Source organism: Molothrus ater, chromosome 23, assembly GCF_012460135.2.
Source record: "Molothrus ater isolate BHLD 08-10-18 breed brown headed cowbird chromosome 23, BPBGC_Mater_1.1, whole genome shotgun sequence".
NCBI classification, from domain to species: Eukaryota; Metazoa; Chordata; class Aves; order Passeriformes; family Icteridae; genus Molothrus; species Molothrus ater.
This window is the reverse complement of record NC_050500.2, coordinates 1,043,031-1,069,993: the sequence shown is the minus strand read 5'-3', so window position 1 is coordinate 1,069,993 and position 26,963 is coordinate 1,043,031. Positions and strand designations below refer to the sequence as shown.

The 26,963-nt window shown below is 51.7% G+C and overlaps 2 protein-coding genes across 4 annotated transcripts; both read right to left on the bottom strand.

The window, feature by feature from the left end:
- Positions 1-469: 469 nt before the first annotated feature.
- On the bottom strand, positions 470-3,220 carry LOC118695078 (forkhead box protein D4-like; the record flags this gene model as incomplete). Its single annotated transcript, XM_036396471.2, has 3 exons — positions 470-624; positions 1,282-1,556; positions 3,177-3,220. Coding segments are annotated over 3 exons (474 nt in total), but the record flags the coding sequence as incomplete, so codon positions are not given.
- On the bottom strand, positions 2,552-26,558 carry TMEM201 (transmembrane protein 201). Of its 3 annotated transcripts, XM_036396167.2 has the most exons (11): positions 26,476-26,558; positions 21,217-21,337; positions 20,525-20,719; positions 18,958-19,134; positions 17,964-18,361; positions 17,475-17,678; positions 9,198-9,415; positions 8,704-8,775; positions 7,351-7,614; positions 7,073-7,204; positions 2,552-6,656 (listed from the first exon to the last, which is right to left on the bottom strand). In XM_036396167.2, exons 1-11 carry the CDS (start codon positions 26,547-26,549, stop codon positions 6,559-6,561), a joined length of 1,953 nt encoding a protein of 650 aa, XP_036252060.1. In that variant the 5' UTR covers positions 26,550-26,558; the 3' UTR covers positions 2,552-6,558. The 3 variants fall into 3 exon arrangements, with proteins under 3 accessions (XP_036252060.1, XP_054373114.1, XP_054373115.1); XM_054517139.1 differs by lacking the exons at positions 2,552-6,656; positions 7,073-7,204; positions 7,351-7,614 and having other exon boundaries at positions 8,336-8,775; XM_054517140.1 differs by lacking the exons at positions 2,552-6,656; positions 7,073-7,204; positions 7,351-7,614; positions 8,704-8,775; positions 9,198-9,415 and having other exon boundaries at positions 11,312-17,678.
- Between the last annotated feature and the right edge of the window lie 405 nt (positions 26,559-26,963).

Sequence of the window (26,963 nt, the reverse complement as noted above, 5' to 3'; positions counted from 1 at the left end):
ATATAAATTCACTTTAAGTACAACCCCACAAGATTTCCAGTATTAATCCAAGTATCCTTGGTGTTTGTTGGTTTAAGATATTTTCCACCAAAAACAGACCTATATTGCTTTTCCACAGACCTTGAAAGAAAAGCTCCAAAATAAATTAAGGACACTTGAAAGAATAAGCGCCCTGCATGAGGCAAGGACTGGCCTGTGCAGGACTCCTTCAGACCCAGAGGACGCGCGGCACCATTCGCTTGCCCGGTGCTGCAGCTCCCTCTCGGGCTGCCTGGAGGCTCGAACATCAAAATCACAATTTTCCCCAGATCCAACCCGCGGGGTCAGCGGAGCAGCGCGGTCCGGTCTTCTCGGGAACCAGGGGCGCATCTCGGGCACCGCACGGCGCTTCCCTCCGGGCGGGTTTGGTGGCTCTCAGGGACCCGGCGGCGATGCGGCGGCGCCCCGCGCCCTGCCCGGAGCCGGGCTCTCATCTGAAGGCGGGGGACAGCCGGGTGCCCCGCTCGCAGGTCCCCGCCGTGTCCCGCTGGGCGGGGCGAAGCGCCCAGGCGGGCAGCGGCAGCCCCGGGGGCACGGCCGGGCTCCGGGCCGGCAGCTCCGGGTACCGGCGGGGCAGCACCAGCGCTGCCCAGGGCCCCTGCGGCCAGCCCGGGGGCACCGGGCAGGGCGGCGGGAGCCAGAGAGCGGCGGGGCCCGGGGCGATCCCAGACGGCGGCGGGAGCCAGAGAGCGGCGGGGCCCGGGCGGAGCTCGGGGAGCTGCGGGGGCTCGGCGGGGCCCGGGGCGATCCCCGAGGGCAGCGGGGGCCGGAGAGCGGCGGGGCCCGGGGGGATCCCCGAGGGCGGCGGGGCCCGGAGAGCGGCGGGGCCCGGGGGGATCCCCGAGGGCGGCGGGGCCCGGAGAGCGGCGGGGCCCGGGGCGATCCCCGAGGGCGGCGGGGGCCGGAGAGCGGCGGGGCCCGGGGCGATCCCCGAGGGCGGCGGGGGCCGGAGAGCGGCGGGGCCCGGGGCGATCCCCGAGGGCGGCGGGGGCCGGAGAGCGGCGGGGCCCGGGGCGATCCCCGAGGGCGGCGGGGGCCGGAGAGCGGCGGGGCCCGGGGCGATCCCCGAGGGCGGCGGGGGCCGGAGAGCGGCGGGGCCCGGGGGGATCCCGGAGGGCGGCGGGGGCCGGAGAGCGGCGGGGCCCGGGGCGATCCCGGAGGGCGGCGGGGCCCGGAGAGCGGCGGGGCCCGGGGCGGTCCCCGGGGGCGGCGGGGGCGATGCGGGCGGGCGGCGGCGGCGGCGGCGGCGGCGGTGGTAATTCCCCCCCGGGTACATGTCCTGGAAAGCGGGGTCCAGCACCCACTCGCCGGCGCGGCCGTGGCGGCAGGGCAGCCGTCGGAAGCAGGGGTTGAGGCTGAGGTTGTGGCGGACGCTGTTCTGCCACTGGCGGCCGGGGCCGCGGTAGAAGGGGAAGCGCTCCGCGATGTAGGCGTAGATGCCGCTCAGGGGCAGCCGCTGCCCGGGGCTGGCCCGGATGGCCATGGTGATCAGCGCCACGAACGAGTAGGGAGGGCGCCGCGGCCACCCCGCCGTGCCTGCCTCGGTGCCCGGCTCCGTGCCCGGCTCGGTGATGCACTCGGTCCCCGGCTCGGTGCCTGGCTCTGTGTCCGGCTCGGTGATGCACTCGGTGCCCCGTGCGGTGCCTGGCTCTGTGTCCGGCTCGGTGATGCACTCGGTGCCCGGCTCGGTGCTGAGCTCCGTGCCCCGCTCGGTGATGCACTCGGTGCCCGGCTCGGTGATGCGCTCGCTGCCCCGCTCGGTGCCTGGCTCGGTGATGCGCTCGGTGCCCGGCCCGGTGCCCAGCTCGGTGCCCCGCTCGGTGCCCGGCCCGGTGCCCGCCGCCCGCCGCTCGCCGGGGTCGGTCTCGGCCATGGCCCCGCGCTCCGCTCCCCCAGCCTCGCAGCCCCTTCTAAAGCCTCGCTCCGCCACCCTTCCACCCCCGGCCCAGCCCAGTCTGGTCAGTTCGCGGTCGCCGCCGGGTCAGGACGGGGCACGGCTCGGGGCAAAGCTCAGCGCTGGGAGCCGGTCCCTGCCAGCAAAGCCGGCGGAATCGCCATCGTTCCCTACCCCCGGCGGCATCAGCCGCACACCCGCCATGTCCAGGGGCAAACACAGCCCTGAGCCCCGCCGGGAGCTGGCCCCGGGGCCGCCCCGGTCCTGCCGGTACCGGAGGGTGGTGGAGAAGATGCTCCACTGCAGCAACGTGGATTCTACCGGGGTCACACCTGTGCAAGCACTGCGAGTCGTTACATCCTTCAAAACACACCTGTCTGCAGAATTAGTAGCGAGCTGTTGCCAGCCATTTAATTAAAATACATCCTCTTTTAAAAAATGTTGATCAGCTCATGCCACCTGCCCCCTAATTTACATTACAAAATAAAACCATAATTTAAAGACCATACAGTAATACATAAACACCCTCAGTCATGATTTAATGAAAAAAGAAACCACTTAAATGCCTAATGAACACAGAAGTATGGTGTGCATAGAACTGGACCACTCACACTAAGGTGAAAACTTATCCGGTTTTATTTTTTAAAGAAAAATATTCCTCTTTAAACACAAAGCATGAACTAAAAACCTCCGAGGAACAGCTTCTCCTTCCTTGGAGCATGTTTAACTAAACTGTACAGTGACAGAGCTCCCCAAAGAACACACACATATAACATACAGTCTTTCTTTCACAGGAAATAAGGTTTAGGACTTGAAATTGTTCTCCTCACCCTCTTTAGATACCCATTCAATCCAAAAATACTCAGTACCTTACTCCTGCCCCAGAACACAGTGATGATAATTTCTGGATGCAACATATATCTAAAAAAAAAAAAAAAAAAAAAAAAAGTTTGGGCCGAATTGGCCCATTCTAGCCTTTTAACAAATGTCTGTGAGAGAGGTTAAGACCATTGTTATTTCCAGGAATGGTGCTTGGAAGAAAAATATAGCAGCATCCACAGGCAACAGAAGCCCTTCAGTCCAGCTGCCCTGTTACAAGGACCCCAGCCAGTCCAGCAGGGATTTGCAGATGTTCCCAGCACCCAGGAAGAGGGAGTGGGAATCAAACATTCACAGGCCTCATCTGTTGCTTGAACAAATAGCCTAAAATTCAGTGAATCTGGCCTACATATGCCAGCAATGAGTCAATGAGTTTTTTCCCCCCCCAGTGACCAATTTAATGTCTAAGATTTTATGTTAAAAGGTATGATAAATTTCAGAAACCAGCAACTTGTTCTACCCACTCCCTCTATCCCATCAAATAGATATGTGCATAAAATTCCACATCTGCCAAACTCCCCAGACTGCGGAACTGGAACCAGACTCCAAAATACAAATTCTTTCTAATTCAGAACAGCAAAATCATCTAAAGTATCTGCAAGGTCTCAGAACATGCCTAACAAGCCCATAGCCAAAGAAGAAGTACCTGGACATTTTCAATGGAAAGTAGGAAATGGAAAAGGTCTGTAAATAAATCTCATTTATACTCGACTTCATCATTAATTGTTGGTATTATTAAGTCATGTTCAGATCTTTATCAGGCCATTTTGTAAAGATCTTTCCCACTCCATACACTCCAACAGTTTTTGCAGTAGGAAAAGTATTAGAAAAATAAAATCTCCCCCCTGAACAACACTGTATGAAGATCAACATCATCAGTCACAGATATTTTTACAGGGGACCAGATAAACTTCTGCTTCCTCCAAACCAGCTTTGTACAGAAAAGAGCAGCAAGATAGACACAGTATCTACGAGCTAGATTAAGGCCAACAATATAAAGACAAACATGGGCTCAGATCTTTTGAAATGAAGAAACCTTGCAAATGTTTTTGTACATCTGCATGCACACACTCACACACACACTCACACTCACACGCTCGTGTGTTCCTCAGGCAAAGGCTTCACAACCGTGAGAGCACCACGGGAGAGAGTTCTAGCACCAGAATGAAAAACTTCCCTCTGCAGTAATAAACCCCAAAGTCTCTCTATTGCTTTGGACAAGGTCACCAAGCCCCCTCCCAAGAGCCGTTTGCGTGAGCAGCTCAGAGGTGCAGTGACAGCTACGGTGTTCCTGCTCCGAGTGCGGCTGTGGAGATGCTGCAGCTCCTGGGCTGGGGAGAGGAGGACAAGGTTGGCATTGCAGTCTGGTCCAGTGTGGTGGTGAAACTCAGCGCAGGCTGGGAGGTGGAAGCAGAGGTTTGCATACACAAAGTCACAGTGCACTTCTGCTGGGTGATAAGGACAAGCACAGCCACAGCATCTTCTGGCAGCTTGTCTGTGCAGGACAAGGACCCGCGAATGGCACGACACACACCGCACCAGAACATCAGGAAACCCAGAGAGCAGAGGCTGAAAGAGGAGCTTGGCAGCTGCTCTGCCGTCATCCTGCCTGTACACATGCTCGGGTGAGCATGCAAAGTCTATAAAAGGGACAAAAATCTCTTTACAACAAGGTTATGGGTCCGGTTTGGCTACGCGGAACAATTCATGCAAGTTACAACAGAACTCATCATCCATCTGCAGCACAGCTTTGTGCTGCAGGGCTCTCCTGGCTCTGGGCCTGTGTCCAGGAGGTGCTGGCTGTGCAGGGCTGCACAGCTCTCTGAGGAGGCTGGGGGAGATGCAGGGTCAGGAGTGATCCTTCCTCAGCCCCTTGGATCAGCACGTGTGTGTGCAGGCCCGGCCTCCCCTGCAGGCACAGCAGGGACCAGTCTCACCCACGGGGAGGGCAGCAGCAGCAGCTGGAAGTGGGCAGCTCAAACCATGCAGGGAGACTTGGAAAACACAGAGACACTCAGTTTTTCAGTGCTTGAATCAGCAGCAGCAAAGCCCCATTTATGCTGTCACATGCACGCTGATCAGTCTGGCTGGGGCTCCCATGGGCTACCAAGTGAGGCTGGGGAGGAACTCAACTAAAACATGCAACAAAATAAAAAACAGAGTGAAAGGAGGGTGATCATCACTGCCAGGTGGGGCTCAGGTTCAGAGCAGAGAATGGTCAGCAGCAGATACACCTTGCTCTGTGCACATGCAGGAACACAAGAGAGGAACAACAGCGAACTGGAAGGGAGGGAAAGACACAGAATTCACCAATTCAGGATGCAAACACAGGGCAGTGGGGTGGGACAGGGAAATTTGAGGTAAAGGAGTCCAAAGGAAGAGACAACAGAAAAACTCTTAATAGATCCGAGTCCTGCTTCAGGAAATACAGAGCTAATGCCAGTCAACTCTCTTCTCACCCGGCGTTTTTCATACACTGGTAAATCTCTCTGCACTTGGTTTTTGGGAACCAAAACATCAAGATCAGGATTTCTTTTTTTTTCCCTAAGATGCACTAAATGATTCTGAGTGTTCAGCACAATATTCTAAATGGCCCCTGAATTCTAAGCAATGCTGAAGACTTACCCGAAAGGAGAAATACCCAAATTACAAACTGCTTTTGAAAATCTATTACTTTCCTTGGGCTAGAAAAGAAGAATCCATCCAGAAGGCTGAATTGTCCAGAAGCAGGTTTGGCATTTCTCACTGAGAGCACCTGGGCATTTTACTAAGAAATATCTTAAACAGTTACTTAGCAAACCCCAATATCAGACTGAGGTGTCAGGTTTCTGGATAGATGTATACAATCAGACAGCTCCTCACCTACCCCTAACAGGACAGATTTGTGCGATTTACAGCAAGAACAGGCTCTGCCACTCACTGCTTCAGTGAAAACTCCAGCAGAGCTGAGAGCTGAAGCCCTTTGTGGTGCAAATCACACCCGGATCCTTTCTTTTTGCCACTTCAGAGTATCACAGTTAATGCCTGCTGGGATCCCAGGCTCTGATGCAGCCAGCACAGGGTGTCTGAGAACCAGCATGGCCACAAGGAGCTGGTGAAAGTGGCCCCAGGGCCAGGTCCAGCTGGAAGCACAAGAACATCTAAGATGCAAGAACGTGACAGAGCAGCCAAGGTCACCCATGTGCTTAGGCAAGCTTAAGGCAACTAAAGAAAGTTCACTGACAATTTAGAGGAGAATGCCAGAGAGAAGGGAGAAGAGGAACCACTGAGCAGAGCCTGGGGATGCTGCAAGAGTAGCCAAAGCCCAGCACCAGCTACTAAGCCATCCCTCTTCTTCAGCTCATTTGCTCTAATTCTCCCTGTTTTACCAGCACCATCAGCATGAGGTCAATATGTCAGGAAGAAGAGCTGGGGTAGGTTCCTAAAAACGCAGCTCACACATTGTCAGGCTTGTGTCTCAGGTCAGTTCTTCTGAAAGAAGTGTGTGGGCCATTGGACTGGCCTCCTGCTTTGAGCTGGAGCTGGGAATGCTGCCTGCCATCTCCAGGGACACTCCTGGGATGTGTTCTACCTGGAAGGGATGGCAGCAGCTGCCCAGGCTCCTTTTCATGCCAGTTGAGTGTACAGCAGTTTTTTAAAGAACAGCATGCACCGGTGGCATGGCCTTGGCCATGAAGCCGTGGTTGGGTTGCTCTCATCTCCTCAGGACCAGGTGGAACCAGAGAGACAGGGAGGGCGGGCAGCAGTCAGCGCAGGCTCCTGTAGACATAGGCTGATGTGAAGACAGCATTGAGGGTCAGGCTCACGGCCAGCAGGCCCCGGAGGGCTGAGGTCCCAAAGCGGCCTTGGCAGAGGGGAGAACACAGAGAAAAAAGGGAATTGTAGAAAGAGATGTTAAACAACTGGTAAGTGAAGTGAACATGTGTTGTACTGCTTCTCTCTCGCCAGTGTTTCAGCACAAGCAGAAGTTGCTGAAGCACTTTTCCTGTCAGGAAAGACTCCACTGCTCTCTTTTGGCTCTATTTTCATCTCACCTCATGCTCCTGACACCTGCATCCCCGTCCCTGTTCTTCTGTCTTGGTTTAGCACTTTGTCAGTGTTCTTCAGACAGTCCAAAGAACAGGAATAGCTTTGTTAAGATCTTAGAAGGCAGGGGGTCCATTTTGCAACTACTAATTAATTTGGTTTCCAGGAAAGATCTCAGCTACCCTCACAGAAATGCTCACATGTGCACGAAGCAGTCACCAGACTTGCACTCACCTCTCCAGCCTGCCAAATCTTCCCCTTTGGTAGTTGTGTCCACCACACAGGTAGATGAGTGTGACGAGTGATCCTCCTTTTTGATGGAATTATCACTGCAAATACTCCCCCCTTCCACAGCAGATCTCATATCTGCGAGGAGAAAAAGACAAGAAAATTCACCACGTGGGCTTCTCCTGCAGGTTCCGCAGGCTGTGGCCTGGATGCTGCAGGGGCTGTGCCTGGGAGCAGCTCCATCCCACAGACACCCTGCCGGAGGGAGGGCAGCGCTGCCGTACCGGGCACGCCGCGCTCGGCGAGGCTCCCGCGGGGGCAGCCGGGCAGCTCGGGGCCGAAGGCGTTGCTGTCGGGCAGGGTGTGCTCCTCGGAGCCGCTGGGGAACAGCAGCAGCTTCTGCCCCTGCAGGTTGAGGCGGGCGGGGCTGATGAGCGGGCGGCGGAGGCGCAGCGAGCCCGAGCTGGAGGTGACCGAGCCAGCGACCGAGGGCGCCGGGGACGGCAGGCGGGACGGGGCTCGGCTGCCCGCCAGCAGCGACAGCGGGTCTGCAACGCAAACACCCGCGGGAGTTACAGAGCCTCTGAACAGACACAGACAGAGCTCGCACAGAATGTTAAAAGCTGCGAGAAACTTCAGAGAATTCAAAATTATTATCTCTCTTTCTGTAACCATTGTTTAGAGATACAGTTCTCCAGAGTGTGCTATTCATAGTTCACCAACAGCGTGAGAAAACATTCCTAAAAGCCAATCAAGTCTTAAGTCCGCCATTGTTTCCATAAAAGCTGTAGATTTTAATAATAAAATGTATTTTTCATACCTTCTAATGACAGAGTCTCTGTATCACCTTTAGCTGTCCCCAATACCCCTTTGGTAATAACACCCCATGGACAAAACCACCAGGTTACCATCCCACTGCGACAGGCACAGTTCTCTTTAACAGTACTACAAGGAAAAGGAACTGGAGTTGCAAATGTTCACCAACGTGTCTTGTACTAAAATTCGTTATTTATTTGAGTCCCCACACTGCAAAACACAGAGAAATCCCACAAGTACTTCAGTACACTCAGGAGTGACTCAAGAATCAGGTTATCAGGAGCCTGGTGAGCTTTGTCTTAGCTCAGCTGAGTCCATCCAGGAGAGCCTGCACAATCCGTTTTGCAGGTGAATGAACTGTACTGGCACATCCCTCAGAGCTGCTGAGGAGGTGCACTGGGAGCAGGAGGTTTGCACGGCCCGGGGTGCGACAGGATCCGTCTGGGCCAGAAGGGCAGCAGACAGGTCATGGAGCAGCCAAACCAGCAACTGCTGCACTCTGCTGGGAAAGCTACAAAACAGCTGCCCTGGAAGCAGCCGAATTCTCCTGTCCAAGCAGGCTCAACTCTGCTCTAATGAGCAAAGGGCTCCTTGTTTTGTCTCACTGATGCCACCCAGGGAGAACATCCAACACACACAACACCTGGCTTTAACGCCATCCCAGTTCTAGCTGGGGCTCTCCGGGCAGCATTTCTAGCAGCAAAATGGACGTTTTCACTGGAATGCGAGCAGGGAGGAAAGAATTCAACCAGACCACGTGTTTCAACCCACTCAGTGCAAATCCTGCACAGACTGTTGCTGTGGAAGGCCTGGAGCAGTACCTGATGTAGGGGACTCCTTGGAGTAGGATGACTGCGAGGCCGGCCGGCTTCCACTGAACAAGTAGCCAGAATCTAAAAGCAAAACCAAAACAATTTGAACCCAGCTGCCTCAGCTACTGCCAAACCCCAAACCCTAACTAATGCTGCACAGTGCTCTGTGCCACAGGAGCCATCCCTGAACAGGACTATAACGCGTGGATCCAGTGCCATTCCCTCTGGGACAGCGCCCGCACACTCCCTGGCTCCCTCCCAGCCCAATTCCTCCTGGAATTGCAGCCCCACTCCCCGTTGCACAGCCCCTGCACACTCCCTGGATCCCTCCCAGCCCAATTCCCCCAGGATTTGCAGCCCCAGTGCCCTGGGCCAGCCCTGCCCTCACCCGGATTCCTCCCAGCCCAATTCCTCCTGCCCCACTCCCCGCTGCACAGCCCCTGCCCTCACCTGGATCCCTCCCAGCCCAATTCCCCCAGGATTTGCAGCCCCAGTGCCCTCACCTGCCCGTGCCAGCGAGGGGATGGTGCCCAGCGAGAGCGCCCTGTTGAGGCGGCCGGGCAGGGAGGACGAGCCCGTTCTGCGCGGGGACCTGAAGAGCTGCTGGTTTGTCAGGTGCAGGATGCTGGGTGGAGTTGGGACAAACAGAGACGTGGCAGGTGAAGGGAAGGCTGTGCCCGGGCTGCTGGGAAAGACAGTAATGGAGTCCCCAGAGAGGTACCTGCAAAGGACACGCATGACAGACACTTAGCAAGGAGAAATCCCAGCAACTGCCTCTCTTGTGCTTGCAGAACATTTGTTTTGTTATCAGGTTTGGACTAATTTTTCAGTGCAGGAGTGCTGAAGTTTATGGGAATGTTCCTACACTTTGGGAAAAAAAGAACTGCCCAACCTTACTTGAATTATTGTGCACCAACCTGTCCCACAGTACAGGGTGGAACAGTTTAGGAATGCCAGTGATAATACCCTGGATGAGAAAATTACCCAGAGAATGCTTTAAGAAGTCCAGATGTTAAAATACAGGAATTTTGTATTATTTTTAACAATTGAATGAAAATACGTGAAAGGAAGTTTAGAATATGAACCAGAATCTCTGTTCCCCTGAAAGATTTTTTTAGTTAGAAACACATAATAGAACTGTCAAATAAATCATGATGAAGAACTGAGTATGAAGTGCACATGTTTTTAAATGGAGATATCTGACTTTGCAGATACAATATTTGGAGGCTTAATCTCACTTCTGATGGAAACAGAGACAGATGAGAGCAGCAACATGGTTACATGGCTTTTCTTCTGTCAGAGGAAAGCCAGGAGTAAATCAGAGGGTGAAGAAAATCTCAGCCTTGCACTGTGGGGTGATTTATGCACGTGTCATTCTGTCCTGGAGATAAAAGAGGTGGTGCAGCAATATTATGCCTTGCTAACTCTAGAGCGAAGATTACAATTTGAAGTATCTTATAAACCACTTATCTGCTAGTAGGAGGCAGCCATCACCAATCCTGACCAGCTTAATGAGGCTGAACACGTGAGCCAAGCAGGGTGCTGGTGCAGGACATGCCTCCACCAGCAGCCAGGGACGTGCTGGTCTGGCAGCCCCAATGGCCCAACCTCTCCAGGATGCAGAGGAGCTGCAAAGGGGCTCCTGCTCTGCACCCACAGGGAGCCTCAGAGCACCCCCACACATCTACCCCACCACACACACAGATGGATGTGCCCAGCTCAGATTTGTAAGAGGAAATGAATGGGAAAGGGAATTAGAAGCGCAGCTCAGGACTGATATGAATCATAGGAGAAAGAGTGATACCTACCCCTCACTGTGCCATGGAGGGCCAAACCAGAGCATCACCTGTGAGCAACATGGCTCTTCTGTCCTAACTTTGCACCTTCTGTGTCTTTGGGCCAAAGGATCCAACTTTACACAGCTCCTCGGTGCAGCAGAAAACAGCTTAACTGGTTTATTGGCTTTTGGAAGTCTTTCATTTAATGGGCTGGAAGCTATTCTAGTAATTTATCACTCATAACCACAGTCCTGGGACTGTGACTGTTTTGGATCAGGCTTCCAATGGCTCTGCTGCTCAACAGCCCCACTGCTCAACCTCACCCAGTCAGGGCAGCCAGATCCTCAGGGCAGTGAAGAATCATTTGTCTTGAACCATCCAGAAAAGGAATTAGCAAAGAGGAGCTGAAGGATTTTAAGTACAGCTTATTAATGCCTTAGGACTGAATTCTGACCAAAGTGTGTCCTAAACATTGATCTGTTCTAACAAATTCCTGCTAAGTGTGCAAAATCCTATTCCTGTTCTCTGCACTCTTTAGTGTTTGCCACTGTCATGTCAAGAGGGCTCAATGCTGCTAAAAGCTCTCATGGGAATGTGCTTCATGCCTGAGAATGGGCAGCTGAACTAAAACTTCTTCCAGAAGCACATAAAAAAAAGGTGAGGAGATCAAGAGGATCAAAAAGCAGGAAGGAGCCCCATCACAGCCCTGGGATGGAGCACTGCAGCTGTGCCTTTGCTCCAAGCCATTTGTCTCATGGTAATAGTGGCTCTGGCAACTATTAAAAAGCAACATAAAAAAAAAAAAAAGAAGGAAAAAAAAAGGCTCTGGAGTCAGATAGTTTGTGGAAATAGTCAGGGCCCGGAAGCCGTTTATTTCAGAACTTGATATTGTGAACATCAAAAGTTGGGTATCTTAATTAGTGTTTACAATGATCACAATGTTACTAGACAGTCGGGCACAACTCTGCTACACAAGTACTTTAAAAATAAATAAATAGAAGGTTCAAGAAGGGTCTTACATGGTATGGGACTGTACACGGTCCTGAAGGAACACCTCCTGCCAGGAGAGCCTCCCCACACACTATAGGTGTGTGCCTTTTTAATTCACATTTTACAGAGATGCTGCACCAGCCCTGGGACAGAGACAGACACGGGAGGGCAGGGGCAGGCCAGGCTGCAGATGGACCCACTCCTCTGTCAGATAATTCAGCCCATGAAGAAAGAAGGGGAGATGCAGTCACAGGCAGGCAGCTTGGGGGACGTGCCCAGCCCCGGCAGCTGGGGAGCCAAGTGTCAGCCAGGGGCCGAAACATTTCCTCTGGACTCAGTGTCCCCTCAGAACTGAGCTGCCCATGTGCAGCAGGGACCTCTCTCCCCGGGGTGCAGAACAGGTCCCTGCCACGCCAGGGACAGTCGCTGTCACTGTGCCCTGGCACTGCTCCGCTGCACCTCCCCACTCAGGGCACGGCCTCCTGTCAAACCCACAGAACCACGAGTGAAGAGCACTACAGGAATAAAAAACAGGCACAAGGACAGGGGAGAGTAGTGCTAAAATGGGCACAGCTCTCAGACACATTAATATTTTGATATGTGGCTTAGAGAGCTACAAACTTCAGCTGCCAAGAATAAGAACTCCTCTCTCTTGCCTGTTGTTCTGAAAAGGGAGGGGTGAATTAGAGCTGCACTAAGACCTTCTAGAGCACAGATGCTTGGCATCAATTGTGCCTTTTTCCCCCCAGCTGGGGCACAAAGTGGGGAGTATATGTGTGTGTATATGCACATCCTATGCCTACACAAACCCAGACTTGCTGGCATGCCAAAAATGTCCAGGGCACCTCCTCCTGCCTGTACACTCAAGAGCTTTGGTCCCAACGAGGCTTTACAGGGGATGACTTCAGGACTGAGTACTGTCCCTTTCCCTGGAGAGCACTGCCGTGGCTCCAAGAGCCAAGTGTCCTTGCAGGTGACAGCACACCTGGAAGGAGCTGGCAGCTGTATGTGACAGCACACAATTTCAATAGCATCTCTGAAAACCAAAGCAAAGCCATATAGCACAGCTCCCTTCACCTTTCACGAGTGCAGTTAGTCTGGAGCAATTATCCGGCTATTAATTATATTAATTTTTATAAGAGCATAAATACTTTGTCCACATTACATCAATACATAATTCCTATAGCGTCTAAGCAGGATTATTAGCTTCACATAATTTCAGCACACTTGAAAAATATTCATAAAGCCAAAATAATAAGCCACTACACCATTTTTATATTCCCACATGTCCTCACCCTTTGACACACCCAAGCTCACTAGGGCATGCAAAGCATGGATGTAGGAGAGTTAAGAGAAAGGAAAGAACTGGATATAAACACAGAGTATTGAGAATGGTAAAGGGCCACAAAGGCGTCAGTTTGCATGCACTGATGTCTCTGAGGGCCCCAGGAAGAACAGAAGCAGCAGCAGCAGAGATGCTGACCTGGTTGCTGCCTCTGGGCTCTCCTGCAGAGCCTGCAGAGCTGCTCAGAAATGTTAGCCCAGGTGTCCCCCTTGCCCTGCCACGCTCGGTGGTGGCACAGGAAGGACAGAAGCGCTGGCCTGGCAGACACACGGGCACTGCTGCAGCCATGTGCCACCAAGCAAAGCAACACAGTGCTGTCCCAAATCTTGCCCAGGAAAAGGCACTTCATGAACCCACACTGGCCCCTTTATAAATCTGGCTCTGCTGGGCAGGGTACAAGATTTTGAGCTGGCACATCAGCCATGGCCACTGAGGGCCAGTCAGGCACTTGGGGACGGAGCAGATTTGATGCCAAGGGACACACAAACCCACTAACAATCCCTCAGCACCTCTGCTCTGCTGTTACCGTCCCCTGGTCCAGACACGTGGTTAGTATGAAAAAACAGCACCTTGAATTAGGGGCTTTTGGGCTAAAACCCTCTAATATTGTTAAGATATTCACATGCTCTGGCCTGCATGGCTGAGAGAATCCTCAGGCAACAAAAGTGCACCTGGAGACTACCATGTGTTCCTCTGTGGCCTGAAGTAAGAGCCCAGCTAAGGGAAAACAAGAAGCTCAAGGCAGTGACCAAGTGGTTCTGGATGATTTTGTGTCAGCTGTGGTTGTTTGTTACCAAGACTTTGTTAGCTCTTATCCCACCCAGCAGAAGGAAATGTGTGACACAAAATAGCACCTCAGCTGCACAGGATATCACCACTGGGCAGCAAAACACACATTTTCTCCTGCTGGACTCACTGTGGGGCAAGCAGTCACGCAGTTAGATGATGTACTCAGATATCTACATTTAGATGACATCTCTAACTGCTGAGTGAAAAATGCAAAGCACCTTCCATACAGAACCTATGGCACAGGCAGTGTCTGGAACAGCCTATTTGGCTTTGGAATCAGGTGTGGCAAGAACAGTCTCAGCAAAGGCAGTAGTGGTTTGACTGTTTTTTTTTCCACAGTCAGCAGCAGAATGCTGCTAACTTACAACTTCTCTGCAGGGCTCCTTGTCTGAGACACAACTGGGATGGACTGAATGCTACAGTTTATAAATCAGAACACCTCTGGACAAAACCCACCCTTCTCCTTTCTTCCCTCACCCCTAAAGATCCATCATCCTCCACCATCAGCAAAAGCATGTGAGACAAGGAGAAAGAAAGGAGCCTGTCAGCATCAGAGTCTCTAAAACACCAAAAATTCAATTGCTGCAAGGTTGGTTTCGAGGCTCTGACGGTTGTTGTTTTTAGAAGCAGCAGCACAGACATGCTGAGGCAACGAGAAGTGGGGAAAATAGGCTGACACCTGAGCAAAAGCAAAAGCTTCTTTGGCATTAAATGAACCCCACTTCAATACGTACTCTGTAATTCTGTTTCACCTTTGAAATTTTCCCAATTACAAGCACAAAAGTTCTTCAATTGTAAGTAGTGAACAAAGCACCATAGAGATCAGTTGTACAGCTTGGCCATAAAACAAAGTAGCTCTCTGATGTTCTGACATAAATTAGTGCAACTAGTAAATATACTTCATTTGTATTAATCTGCATAAAGTGAAGACAAACGGATGTCACTTGCAGTTAACATATCTCCCACATTAAAGGACTTGAAACTCAGTATAGATTTGCACTTGCTGTGCAAACAGAGCTAAAACATTCCTTAACAGGATTATTCAGGCTTCACAGTGTAAATCCTCTCCTTCCCACAGTTCCAGCAACTGCCTGTTCCCAACATTTAGTGTGCATCCTCCCCATCCCATCCCATCGCTGCACAGGGAAAAAGACAACCAGAGAAAGGAACAGGCGTGGTAAACCACCGGAACATTTAAGAGCAAAACATCACAAAAGGTGCCTGACCCCAGGGAGCTTGAGGAGGAGTCAAGTTTAAACAGAAAGAAAAAACCAAAGTGCTCCTAAAAAGGGAGGAAAACAGATACTTAGAGGAGACAGACGATAGGAAACAGGACACAGTGAAGCTTAACACAGCCTTGGCTTTCAGCTCCTGAATAAAACATCTGGAGAGGCTTCCAGCCATCTTTAGAAGCTGCCACTGAGAGTTTCCTTCCTAGTGGGCAAGAGAATTTGGACAGATACATTTCATTCTTACCAATAAAAGGGCATTGCTGACAGAAATCAGGCATGACATCACCATGACCATTCCCACTGAGTTGGTCCATTTCTCATACCCCTCCTTTGAACCTTCTCAGTACATCCTTCAAAGATGAGATTCCTCCCATTCCTTGGGCACATCTCACAGGAGAACACCAAGAGGAACTTGCAATCCAAATTGTACAGGTAAGTGCAGAAGACAATCACAGATAAAAGTCTTTTCTTACATGTACTTTATGAGGAAAATTTGGAAGTCCTGAAGCAGGAAGGGAGGAATTAAAAAAAAGTCCAGATGCCTTATTTCACTTAGTGGCCATAATAGCTCAAGGTTTTCCATGCCTGTGAGCTGGAAGACAAATGTTTTGGGTCAGGACTGATGAGTGATGGGATGATGGAACCAGACTTTGCAGGTGCTGGATTCCTCTTGTGGGTAAGTAAGTAAGTAAACAACCCTCAGCATCATTCACAAGCACCAGAATGGAGCCAGGTTCTGTGAGCTTGGATATTGCAGCTGTCTGAAGGCACCAGAAAAAGATTCCAAAGGAGAGCCCAGGTGGGCAGCAGGTCTGTGTGCCACTCCCTTGCTAAGGTACAGGCACACAGCCAGGAGCTGCACCTTCCATGACTCAGCCTGGCTTATTGTTAACGAATTTCAGAGCTTTTGGCAGTGCTACCTTTATGCTTTCACAATGAACAGCAGTTCGAGGAACAGTGAGTATGAACAGCTAGAAAATAGCTTTTGTTTCCTTTTAAAAAGCTCCTCTAATTTCACCAGCATCTGCAGCACTCAGTGTCTGCATTTTTCAGCAGGAGCTGCAGATACTTCACAGTGAGAGCTCCACTCTGATTATTTTATCATTTATACACTGGAAGATGACTAGACACAATTAACTTATATCAGACTATTAGGGTGGTGAGTTCCACTGTGCTATTCTGAACAGAAGAAAATAGCAGATGTTCTGTAAAAGTGCTATTTCCTCTTGAAAAACCAAATTCCATGAGAAACTCAGTAGAGTGCCTTTCAAGCAACCATGCAGGATAATCAGACTCTTATCCTAAGAGGCCCCAACAAGTTAATCCTAAAAAACCCAAACAGCTGGAAGTTCCTTCCTCCCCACACAGTAATGCCCAGCCACCACAGCTTTCAACAGAGGAGTGCCAGGCACCCAACTCCAAGTCACGATTTCCAGACCATTTTTTCAGCAGTATTAGCACAATGCCAGACTGCAAAAAGAACCCCTGCAAGTAACCCAAAAAATCCATTGCTGTTGCCATGCAGTCTCACAGCAGAGCTCCCACCCCTTCCTATCTGTGTTCTCAGCAATGAACACTGACTGAGCAGTGGTGTACAATGAAAGCTGACATGGTACTCACAGCATGAGCCTGTCAGTCCCATACTTCTCTTTCTAAGGCTATAGGAGTGGAGGAACAGAGGCATTTTTATCCAGTTGTGCTTATACACAGATGTTGCTCAGGGAGCAGGTGGGTAAAAAAACCCCAAAGAAAACTGGCACTGAAAGCAACAACCACTGGTAGATCTGAAAATTTTAACCTCAGCTGCATACTTTCAGGTATTAAGACACCCTGAGCTATATGACTTTTTAAAGCACCTTTTTGAATTAATTACTGAAGTTTCAGTCAAAAGCACTTAAGGACACTTCTCCATTTGAAACAGGAGCCAGGAGAAGGGCAGAGCGAGAGGGTGCTGTGATGCTACACAGTGGAAGGCAAGAAGAACCAGGTATGGGCTCTGTGTGGTCCCCTCCTCGCGTGCCTGGGCACCACAGCACGTGTGAACAAGGACTCCAAATCCAGAGGCAAGTTCCCATCAGTTCCAAATTAAAACGACCAGCACCATTAGGAAAGTGAAGGTGGCCCGGGCCCCATGGTGGATCAGGGCAGAGGGTTCCTCTGTGAGTGGCTAAGGATAGAGAGGCAGTGAGGAGAACCAGGAGGACAGGAGGAGCCAGAATCTCTTTGGGTGGAGGAGCAGAATGGGGAGGAGGCTGCATTTATGGAGCAGTTTGTGAGGCAGCTGCTGGAAGAACTGACTTGGGGAAGCTGGATATTTGTACTGCTGACGTAGGATGCAGGAGGAAGGGAGAATGGAGGCAGCACGAGTAGCTTCCATGGCTAGCAGCGGAAATGCTAGCACAGTGGTAAGCAAGGATGGGGAAAAAAATTATAGATATATATATATATACACACATATGTGTGTGTGCATATATAAATATATATATTTTTTAAAAAAAAGGAAGAAGAGATCTTCACTGCTTATCTAACTTTAAAAAAAGAGACACAGAGGAAAGGAAAATAACAAGAGGAGAGAGAAGCACCAGTCGCAAAGAGTTCACAAGGGTTTTTTCCTGCTTCCCCCAGCGTCACTGCTCTGGCTCTGACCTTCGGGGCCGGGGTCTCCGCTGGCCCGTCGCCTTCCGCGTGGCCACGGCTGCGGTGAAGCCCACCAGGCAGCACAGGGACGTGGTGCCAAACTTGGCCGTGTCCAGCCAGCTGGGCGTGTCTGCCTTCAGGTACCGCTCGGCCAGGTGCAGGCTCATCACCAGGAACCACAGCAGCGAGGCAAACGCGTCGATTCGCCGGAGCCTGCCACGGGACGAGAAACCAAACAGGACTTCAAACACTGCTGAACACAGCCCTGGTCAGGTCTGTACTGCCTCTGGTACAGCACATCCTGCTGCTGGGCGAGTGTCTGAGCAGATCAGCTCCAGCTTTTCATTCACAGTAATTAAGCTTAAATGGAATGAATCAAGGCATGCAGTACTACGTGTGCCATTCTGGAAAGTGTTTACCCCTGGATCACCGAGGCAACACAGCACTAGAGAGCCCCACCCAAGCAGCTTGAGCAAGACAGGAGCCCAGCACACCCACCTGATGCGCCCAGCCAGGAACATGGCCAGCAGGCAGGTGAAGAGCCCCAGCACAGCCACTGCCATCTGGTGATTCTTGCCGTAGGCCCAGGCCTCGCTCAGGTTCTCCAGCAGGCGCTCCGGGAGCAGGCGGAGCAGCTCCCGCCAGCCGTGCCCTGAGCTGCCACCGCCACCGTCACTGCCACTGTCACTGCCTGCACGGTGGCTCGTGCCAGTCCTGTTCCACACGGGGCCAGCGGGGCCAGGAGCAGGGACAGCTGTGCTGAGGGAGAAGGGGTCGCCTGACCCGTACAAGGCCATCAGAACCAGGAACGCACAGCTGAGGAAGGCCAGGAACCGCAGAAGGATCACCTGAGCTGGCGTGGTGATGGAAGTGGAAGAGGAGGATGAACACAGGCTCTGCAGAGGAAGGGAGAAACGCCTTGTCAGAGGCTGAATGAAACTGCAGCAAGGTTTTGAAATGGTGCTGTATGAAACACTTCCAGATTGTATGGTTTACTGGACTGCTCTGCTCAAGTCCTAAATCTCTGCACTGGGCTGACACCACATGAGATTATTGTAGACTAGCAAGGAGCAATGGCAGAGACATGAACAGAAGCCAAGTCAGGCAGGGCAGTGAAACAAGGAGAAGGTCATAATTCAATTCCCACTGTTCTTTTTTTTTATTTTTTCCCCCTGGTACTCTGTAATTTCCTGCACTGCGCTCAAAAATTGGCTTCCCTACCTCCCCTTCTCTGCCTGTCCCATTATTTTCCTTCCATTCTATCATTACATTAGACTTACCTTCTGGCAACTGTGCTGAATGACACCAGCAAGAGGAAAACCTCAAACTAACATTAGAAGCATCTATGGCAACTCTGCTGTGCTCTCCTAAACTGCAGGCACGCACCAAGCTCCCAGGGCTAGAGAGCCCAGGCTGCTCCTCCCTTTCCCAGCTGCAGGTGCAGTGGCAGAGCTGTCCCTGTCCCTGCCCTCCCTGGCGTGTCCCCACACACCTGGCTGTAGCTCTTGTCGGTCTCCCGGCGCCTGAAGTGGTGGCTGAGCAGCAGCGCCCGCAGCTGCCGGTTCTGGTGCTTGATGTAATACTCCACTGCAGCCTGGCACGGGCGGCACAGCTTGTAGGTCTGCTCCAGGTGGTGCTTGTACACCTCAATCTCCTCATCGTACTTGCCCTGGACAGAGAACAGCAGAGGGTGAGAAGTGCAGGTGCCTCATCAGCTGTCATGTTTGCCATTGAGAGAAGGGCAAAGCGTGACCCCAGTGCCACAGGGACAGCTCCCTGAATCGAGCTGCAGGCCAGGCACAGAGCCAGCCTCACACAGAGCTGAGCCAGCCTCACACAGAGCTGAGCCAGCCTCCATCCTAGCAGAGATGGCGAAGAAGAGCCTTGGAGAAGGCTGCTGTGGCCCAACATTAGGATGTTGAATTTCTGTGCCAAATTCTGCTGTCTTTGTTGAGATCTTAGGAATTCCACACAGCTGAGACAAGTAACTAGAATTGGTCTTCCTCTCCTCAAATGAGGGGACACAAAATACTTGTGGCTCCTTCACTTCAGGCTCATCCCTCCCTGGAACAGCCAGCCCTGCTGTCACTGACTGGGTAACACAGCCCCAGGTCTCTCAGCTGGCACAGGCACTGCAGCTCACTGAATGCTTAAAAAGGGACCAAAGGCTGGCAGTACTTGAGCAACTGGATAGGTCTGGCAAGAGGCAAGGACTAGAAATAAAGCTGAGAAAAGGGCACCAGCCAAGATATTCTCATTAAGAGCAATCAAATTTCAATCTGTTCTCCAGGAATCACTCTGATTAAATCACTCATTATAATTACACAAAGCAGACTGGATTAGGCAAGCCAGAGAATGGACACATCACACTACAGCACAGTCTAACCCTAAGGCTTGACCATGGTTGAAGGCCAAGGAATGCAGCACTAAATTCTCTGCTCAGATCTTTAGGGAGCCATAAAACCGTGAAGGAGAAACCCCATTATCCCTCCTCCATGCATATTAAGTAATGGGAAGGCCAAGAAGTTGCTCAGCAGGAAATCCTGTTGCTGTAGCTGCAAAGTCCCTTTGCCCTCCTAAGCACAGATGCCTAAGCAGGGAGATTGTGGCTGCACAGGATTCCTCTCCCAGTTCACTTGTAAATGCAGAGCAGCACAGCCAAGGCCTCGGGAAAACAAAACCTATTAAGGGTTCATGTTAACTAGTGGGCTGCTGTGCCTCTCAGGTCCCATAAACTCAGCCGTGGGAAGAGCTGGAGGTGTAAGATGATCTCAGAAATATCTTGGGCTCAAGATTCAGTTTCCAGTGCTCATCTAGAACAGGGGAACATTCTGGCTTTGAAGTAGAATTAGGTAAATTCACAACACTAATCACATCTCTGCACTGGAGTGCCACAGAGTGCTTCTGAAGACTGTTGGAACTTCATTACTGAAAAACTGCTCTCCCTCCTGCTTACTAGGCTGCAGCATGGAATAAACAGAGCAGGAATAGCAGATGCATGGATGGCAATGCCTTGGACAAACATTCTCCAATGATGGCAGTCCCTAACGAACACTCACCTCCTCCCTTGGTGAGAATGAAGCCAGCTGTTTGATTTTCATGGTTTGATGGTTGTTGCATTTCTTGCAGAGCAGAATTTGGCTGCTCACCCACTGCTGTGGTTTGGTAGGGTCACAGAAAGTTGGACTGCCCGACACGACGTGGTTAAGGTGTTCCATGTACTGGGCAGGGATGGGCTTGTTGTAGTCTCCATTCTGACAAAAAACAGGGGGAAAAGCAAACATGCAATCATAAAATCACAGCTAGGTTGACAGAAAGATTCCCCTAAGTTCTGTCAGCAGCTCTGCATTTCATTAGCATTCGCCTACGTAACAAAATAAATGAGTAAAAAAAGAGACAAAATGCTTCAAGTCTTCCCCCCATCTCCACTGTCCTGCACACCTATCTTGAGTGGCTGGTGGTGCTGGATTTCAGCTCAAGGCAGGCTTTGCTATTTAACAGAATACAAAACCAGAGGAGAATTGTTCCATACAGTAAAATAAGTATGCTCCAGAGATATGTCAAGGCCACTTTTGCCCTTTAAAGCAAGACAGGAACACTCGTCTCGATCTCTCTAGTCAGCGCACCCCAGCGCAGAGGATTCTCTCTCCAAGCTGAGGTGCTGAGCTCACGGCTGCTGCCAGCTGTGCATTCACTGCCCTGCAGCTGCCCCACGCCACCGAGGCTCCCCTGGCAGTGCCAGCCCCGGTACCTCCTGGAAGCCGTTGTACTGCTCGCAGTTGGGGCAGTCCCAGCAGTTGCGGTTCCCGTAGGGCACCACCGTGTCCTGGTTGCAGAACCAGCAGTTCACCGTCACGTGCGTGGGCTTCTTCCTGGGGGGACAACAAACATCTCAGGCAGGAGCCCTCAGCTCAGCTGATGGAGAGGAAAGCAAGGGGTTTCCAACAGTGAGATGCAGGAAAACAGCCAATCTTCCCATTCCGTCTGCTTAATGCTATGACTTGGGGTGGTGCTTTTAGCAATGAAAAGCAGAAATAAATTCTGCCTGACAATCACCCCTCTGCTCCAGTACCATGGACATGCCAGAACTTCAAAAACAACCTTGTGATTTACCCACTTCACTGTTTTTCATGGCCATATCTGGGGGTCCTCTCCATAATCAGCAGTGCCATTCTATGAGAAGGTGCAGTAGAATTGATGCTTAATACACAGGATTCCAGGAAAAGGAAGTCAGGATCCACAAGAGCTGCCTGTGACGGTGCTCAGAAACCCAGGAAATGGGCATCCCCTGCTTTTATGCACTAGAACTGAAGGGATAAAGACTAATGACCTTGATCCATGAGCCCCTTGTTCTCTAAAGCAATCCTGTTAAAACAACAGCCAATACAGACAAACAGCTGTGACGTGGCCCCACCAAAGCAGGTTGTGACAGATGTGTGAGCAAAGACCTTCAACAGCCAGACCCCGAGCCTGCCTGCTAGAGAAGCCCTGCATTTGTCTCAAACCTCAGTGCAAGGCCCAAGAGAGGCTCCCTGGCAGCCGAGGCACCACAGCCCAGCTGTCTGGGCTCATCAGGACTGGTCCCAGTCACATTTCCAAGGGAGGGCAGCTGCCCAGGACTGGCTGTGGCAGCTATGCAGACAGATGGACCCAGCTGCCACAGCCCAGCTCCACCAGGGAATAATTGATCTGTGTGGCTCCACTGCAGCAGCAAAGAGGGCCACAGAGCAGGGGAGCAACAACAGCAGCCAAAGTGCTCCCAGCTGAGAGCAACTTCTCCCAGCTCTAGGGAATGTTCTCTGCTGCTGAAACATCTGAGTGCTGCAGAAGTGCTGCCTGGCACCCTGCAGCCAAACAGCCAGGTGGGCCCTTCTCTCCCAGCCATCATCTCTATGGCTGGATCTCCACAATTAACATTTTTCCCACCCACATTTCCATAGACCATGCCTTGAAACTCTGTTCATAAAACATCGAACCCTCAAGCAATGTCTGAGCCTCCTGTTTAGGCACTAACAATGAGGATATGCTTGAAATGAAGCACTGTAAAGTCAGAATGTGCAGAGGATTCCCTGCCAGATGCTGAAAGAAAATGGCTGGAGCTACTAGGATGACAGAATCTCATCTCAAAATAGATGCAAACACCCACACCCCCCTTAAAATGAATATTCCCTGCTCAACTTTCTTCACTGCCAAGGGGGCTCAACTGATCTGAGTTAAAAATATCACTGCTAAAACTAACAGACAAAAAAAAACCCCCAAACCCACCCAGAGTTTAAAGCAGACAAATCTAGGTTGGTGTCTGAGTTATCCACGAGCTGCTGCTGTCCAAAAGCCAAGCACGTGTCAAAACAGGCAGATGAAGGAAGGACAGCAGCACCTGCTGGATGAGTTCAGTGTCACTGTCACAGGTGCACAGGCTGTGCAAACACAACCCGCAGGTCCAACCAGCAGCACACAAAGCCTGCAGCTCCTGGGGCACAGCTGAACTGCACCCTCTGAGGGAGGTTATTGCCCAGGAACTGCAGGACCTGCCACAATCCCCTGGCACCACCGAAACCCCTCAGCCTCTGCCCACCCCAGGCTCTGAATTCCATGACGTGACAGAGGCAACAGCACTAATTTCAAGGGTGACAGAAGTGGAAAGCGCAGGTGAAGCAATGAATAAAGCAGTGGTGCTATAAAGGAAAACCCATCAGTGCCAAACCCTACCTGAGAACTCGCTAAAAATATCAGAGACCAAACCCTCAGAGTACTCGAGGCCTTTCCATCCTTTTCCAAACAGGATTTCATTTCTTGCTCTGGAGGCTCAGGAAGTACTACCAAGGATTAAACAGCACCACTTCATTTGCAATATATGCAAAACAAATGGCTAAGTCCTGGATTATTTAGGATAAAAGGCAATAATACTTCCTTCTGTGAACCTATAATCTGTTGCCATAGAAATAGGTGCAAAAAATCCCAAATTCCCAATCTGGTGGATGCAAAAGAACAAGGGGAGAAAAAGGTTGTTTAGGCAAGAACATGTAGGTAGGGTGCTAATTTTCTAGTAATTGGGCAGGACTAAAAAAACCAAAAAACAAGTTCTGCATTTGGAAACACTCTCAAATACAGATTTAACTACTCTGGAGCTATATTTACCTTGACTGAATTCAGGCAGCAGCTGAGGGCAGCGAGCTAAAGCACACACTCCTTCCAAAGCCAGAGAGTGCCAACACAAATCGAGCCTTTACCATGTGCTCAATCCCTTACAAATCCAAAGGCAAATCATCCCCGAGGAGTTCATAATCTACCACTGCACTAATCTGAACCAGCTCCACTGGCCAGAGAACCTCCCTGCAAACCAAAACCTGAGCAGCAAGAAGTGATTGAGTTACTTCAGGCACAGAGAGATTCCACTCACAGCTGACGTGCTGTGCTAACTCCCTGTGTAACCTGCACACCCAGCCAGGCTCAGAAAACATTCCCAGGCCTGGACAAACTGTTTTGCAGGTAGAAAATGTTTGCTTAAGGGGAAAAAATTGAGGGGAAAATACCTGCAGTAAACTCAGTTATGACATCAACAGCTAAATGTCTGACATTGCTCAGATAATATGACACCCTGTTCCTTTGAGAGAAGCTGCTGGATTCTTTATTTTGTTCACAAAAATCAGGCTGCAGCTCTGCAGGTCCCATTGACAAACACTGGCTAGCAACTAGTTTGTCTGTCATGTAACACAAGGAAGAACTCAGGCTCCTTCCCAGCACTCTTCACTTCTCATTTATACACACATTTAAGGTCATGCTGAAGCCCATGCTTCTAATGGATTGCCAGAACAACAGTCTACCTTGGTAAGTGCTGGCAATAATAAACTGGATTTGTAAATATTTTTATTTACATCTATTCCCCACCCTCTTTAAGTCAGAAGATGAAAATGTTTACTTTTCTGTAGTATTGAAAGAGACACTGGTGGATGTGCAGCTCTTCGCTGGGTTACCAAGATTAGAAGAATAGAATTCTCTATTAAAAGTACTTAAAGCAGCAGCCTCATTCTGGCACAACTGGATCACAAAGCAATTATTCAAATGGCTGTGCCAGCACATCTGAACAAAAAGCACACGGGGAAGGGGAGCTGTTTTGCACAGGTCAGTTTTGACCAAGCCACACCTGGTGGCAGCTGGACAGACCAAGAGCTGGCACAGCACTGCTGGCACACCTGGGTTCAGAGCTCAGCTCCCTGGCAGGGAAACTCCTGGGTGGCACAGAGCAGCTTGTGCCGATGCCCATCACCCGTCAGGGCAGACCCAATGCTAAACCCCATTTTCCAGTGCAAGAAAAACACATCACAGCTGCCCAGATCCCAGCAGGTGAGCTATAACACGGATGGATTTGCTCAGAAGTAGCAGCTATAGACAAGATTTAGGCACAAGAGCAGATTTCTAGCGCAGTGATGTAAGTTACAATGCAGCCCGTCCTCCCTCAGGAGCCACATTAATGCCCCCTCAGCCAGGAAAAAGGTGCCCAGTGGACTCAGGCAGGGACACCCAGTGATAACCACCCCAGGCTCTGTTCCTATCTGGACATCACATCTGTTATCTCCTTGGTAAACAAAAAGCAAAGGCAGCATTGTATCTATGTCTCATATCACATCTGTGCCCCTTATTAAGCTGTCCTCCTTGATCACTATCACTGACTAAGATTCACTAAATCAAGGCAGAATAAGAAATTTGGAAGTATCAGGATAGTACTGAGAAACACAACATGTAGCTTCAAAGAATTATCAAGGTCACCTGGAAGAATTTACCGGCAGTCTTCAAGGACTCGGGAAGAAATGCTTTCAATTCCAGAGACCTTTTGATGAACTCGAGCAAAACAAACCCACTCTCCTCACTCTAAAGGCATGCTAGCCTCAACTGGGTCAAAGAAATCTTGCCTGCTTCACTGGAATTGCCTTTAGGCCACTTGGATTTCTTGGCTACCCTAAATATGTCAGAGAAAGGCCAAGTCTTGTATATGGACTAATGTCCCATTGATCATTGATACGGTTAAATAAACAGCAAATGCTTTAGAGCAAGCCTTAGGCATCACATAGAGGATACAGGAATATGCTGCTCTAGCAAAGCATTAACTTGAAGTGAACCTTAGCACAGGGAGCCCTTGGGACTGGCTTGTCTCCAGTAGAAGCACTTAATAGATGAGCAGGCTGCAGGGTCTATTGCTGCTACAGAGCCTGAAATCCTTATATTCCACACGTCCCTACATTCCTTTCGTGCTATGCTAGATTAGAATCTGTCAAATTAAGCTTTTCTCCTTTCATGAGATCTGAATCATGACACGTCTCCTGATGCTTTTCAAGCCTGGCTTTCAATCGCTCTGAATTTGTTCTGAGGTCAGGAACGTTCTGTGCAATTAAGAAACAAGTAACCAAAGAATTTTGGTCTCTAATCAATAATTTTGACTTGTACAGAATCTCCCCTAGTTCTAGCACTGTGCTAATAACAGCTTTGATATTTACAAACCTGCTCCCCAGCAATCCATCCTTCACCCCACACCAACCAGCCACAGGAGCAGGATCTTCTCTTTCCCTGCCTCAAAGACGTCGGGCAAGGAGCAGGGGAGAGGCGATGGGCAGCGCTGGGATGCTCGGCCCGGCACACAAAGCCATTCCCGGGCACAGAACGCTTCCAGCCGCGCTCCCCGGCGGTGTTGGGGCAGCGCCGGGATGCTCAGCCCGGCACACAAAGCCATTCCCGGGCTTTTGGGGCGTCTGTGCTTCCAGCCGCTCTCCCCCGCTCGGCCCTGCCCGCACCGCCGCCCGGGGCCGGGCCCTGCCGGGGCTCTCCGGGAGCGGCCCCGCTGCTCTCCCACAGCGGGCGGGCCCGGGCCCCGCGTGGCGCCTTCCCGCCGCCGCGGGCCGCATCCCGCCATGCCATGCCCAGCCTCCCTCCCTCCTCCTCCTACTCCTCCTCCTCCTCCCGTCCTTCCGTCCGTTCTTCCCTCCCTCGCTGCCGTCCCCGCGCCCGCCGGCCGTACCTCCGCGCGATGCGGTAGAGCAGCAGCCCCGCGGCCGCGGCGCAGGCGGTGACGCCCAGCCCGGCTCCGTCCATGCCGGCGCGGCGGCGCTGCCCCGGCGCTGGCGGAGCCGCTTTGTAGGGGCGCGGCCGGCGCCCGGCCCGCCCCTGGGCCCGCGGGGGCGGCGCGTGACTCACGGCGGGGCCGGAGTCGTGCGGCGGGGCCGCCGTGACTCAGCGCCGCAAAGGCCGAGATCGTGGCGGCGGGGGCGGCCCGGGCCCGGCCGGCCGGGGGCGGCCCGGGGAGGTCGTGCCTGGCCCGGCGTGCCTGGCCCGGCGCCCGGTGCACACCGGGGACAGCGCTTCTCCTAAATTTAGCGCGGCGCTGTCGGTGTGACGGCGGGGACAGGCCCCGTGAAGGGCGGCCGCCACAGCGCGGCACTGCGCGGAGTGTCCTGGGCTGGAAGGGACACAGTTCATTCCCGGCCCTCACAGACACCCCAGAATCCC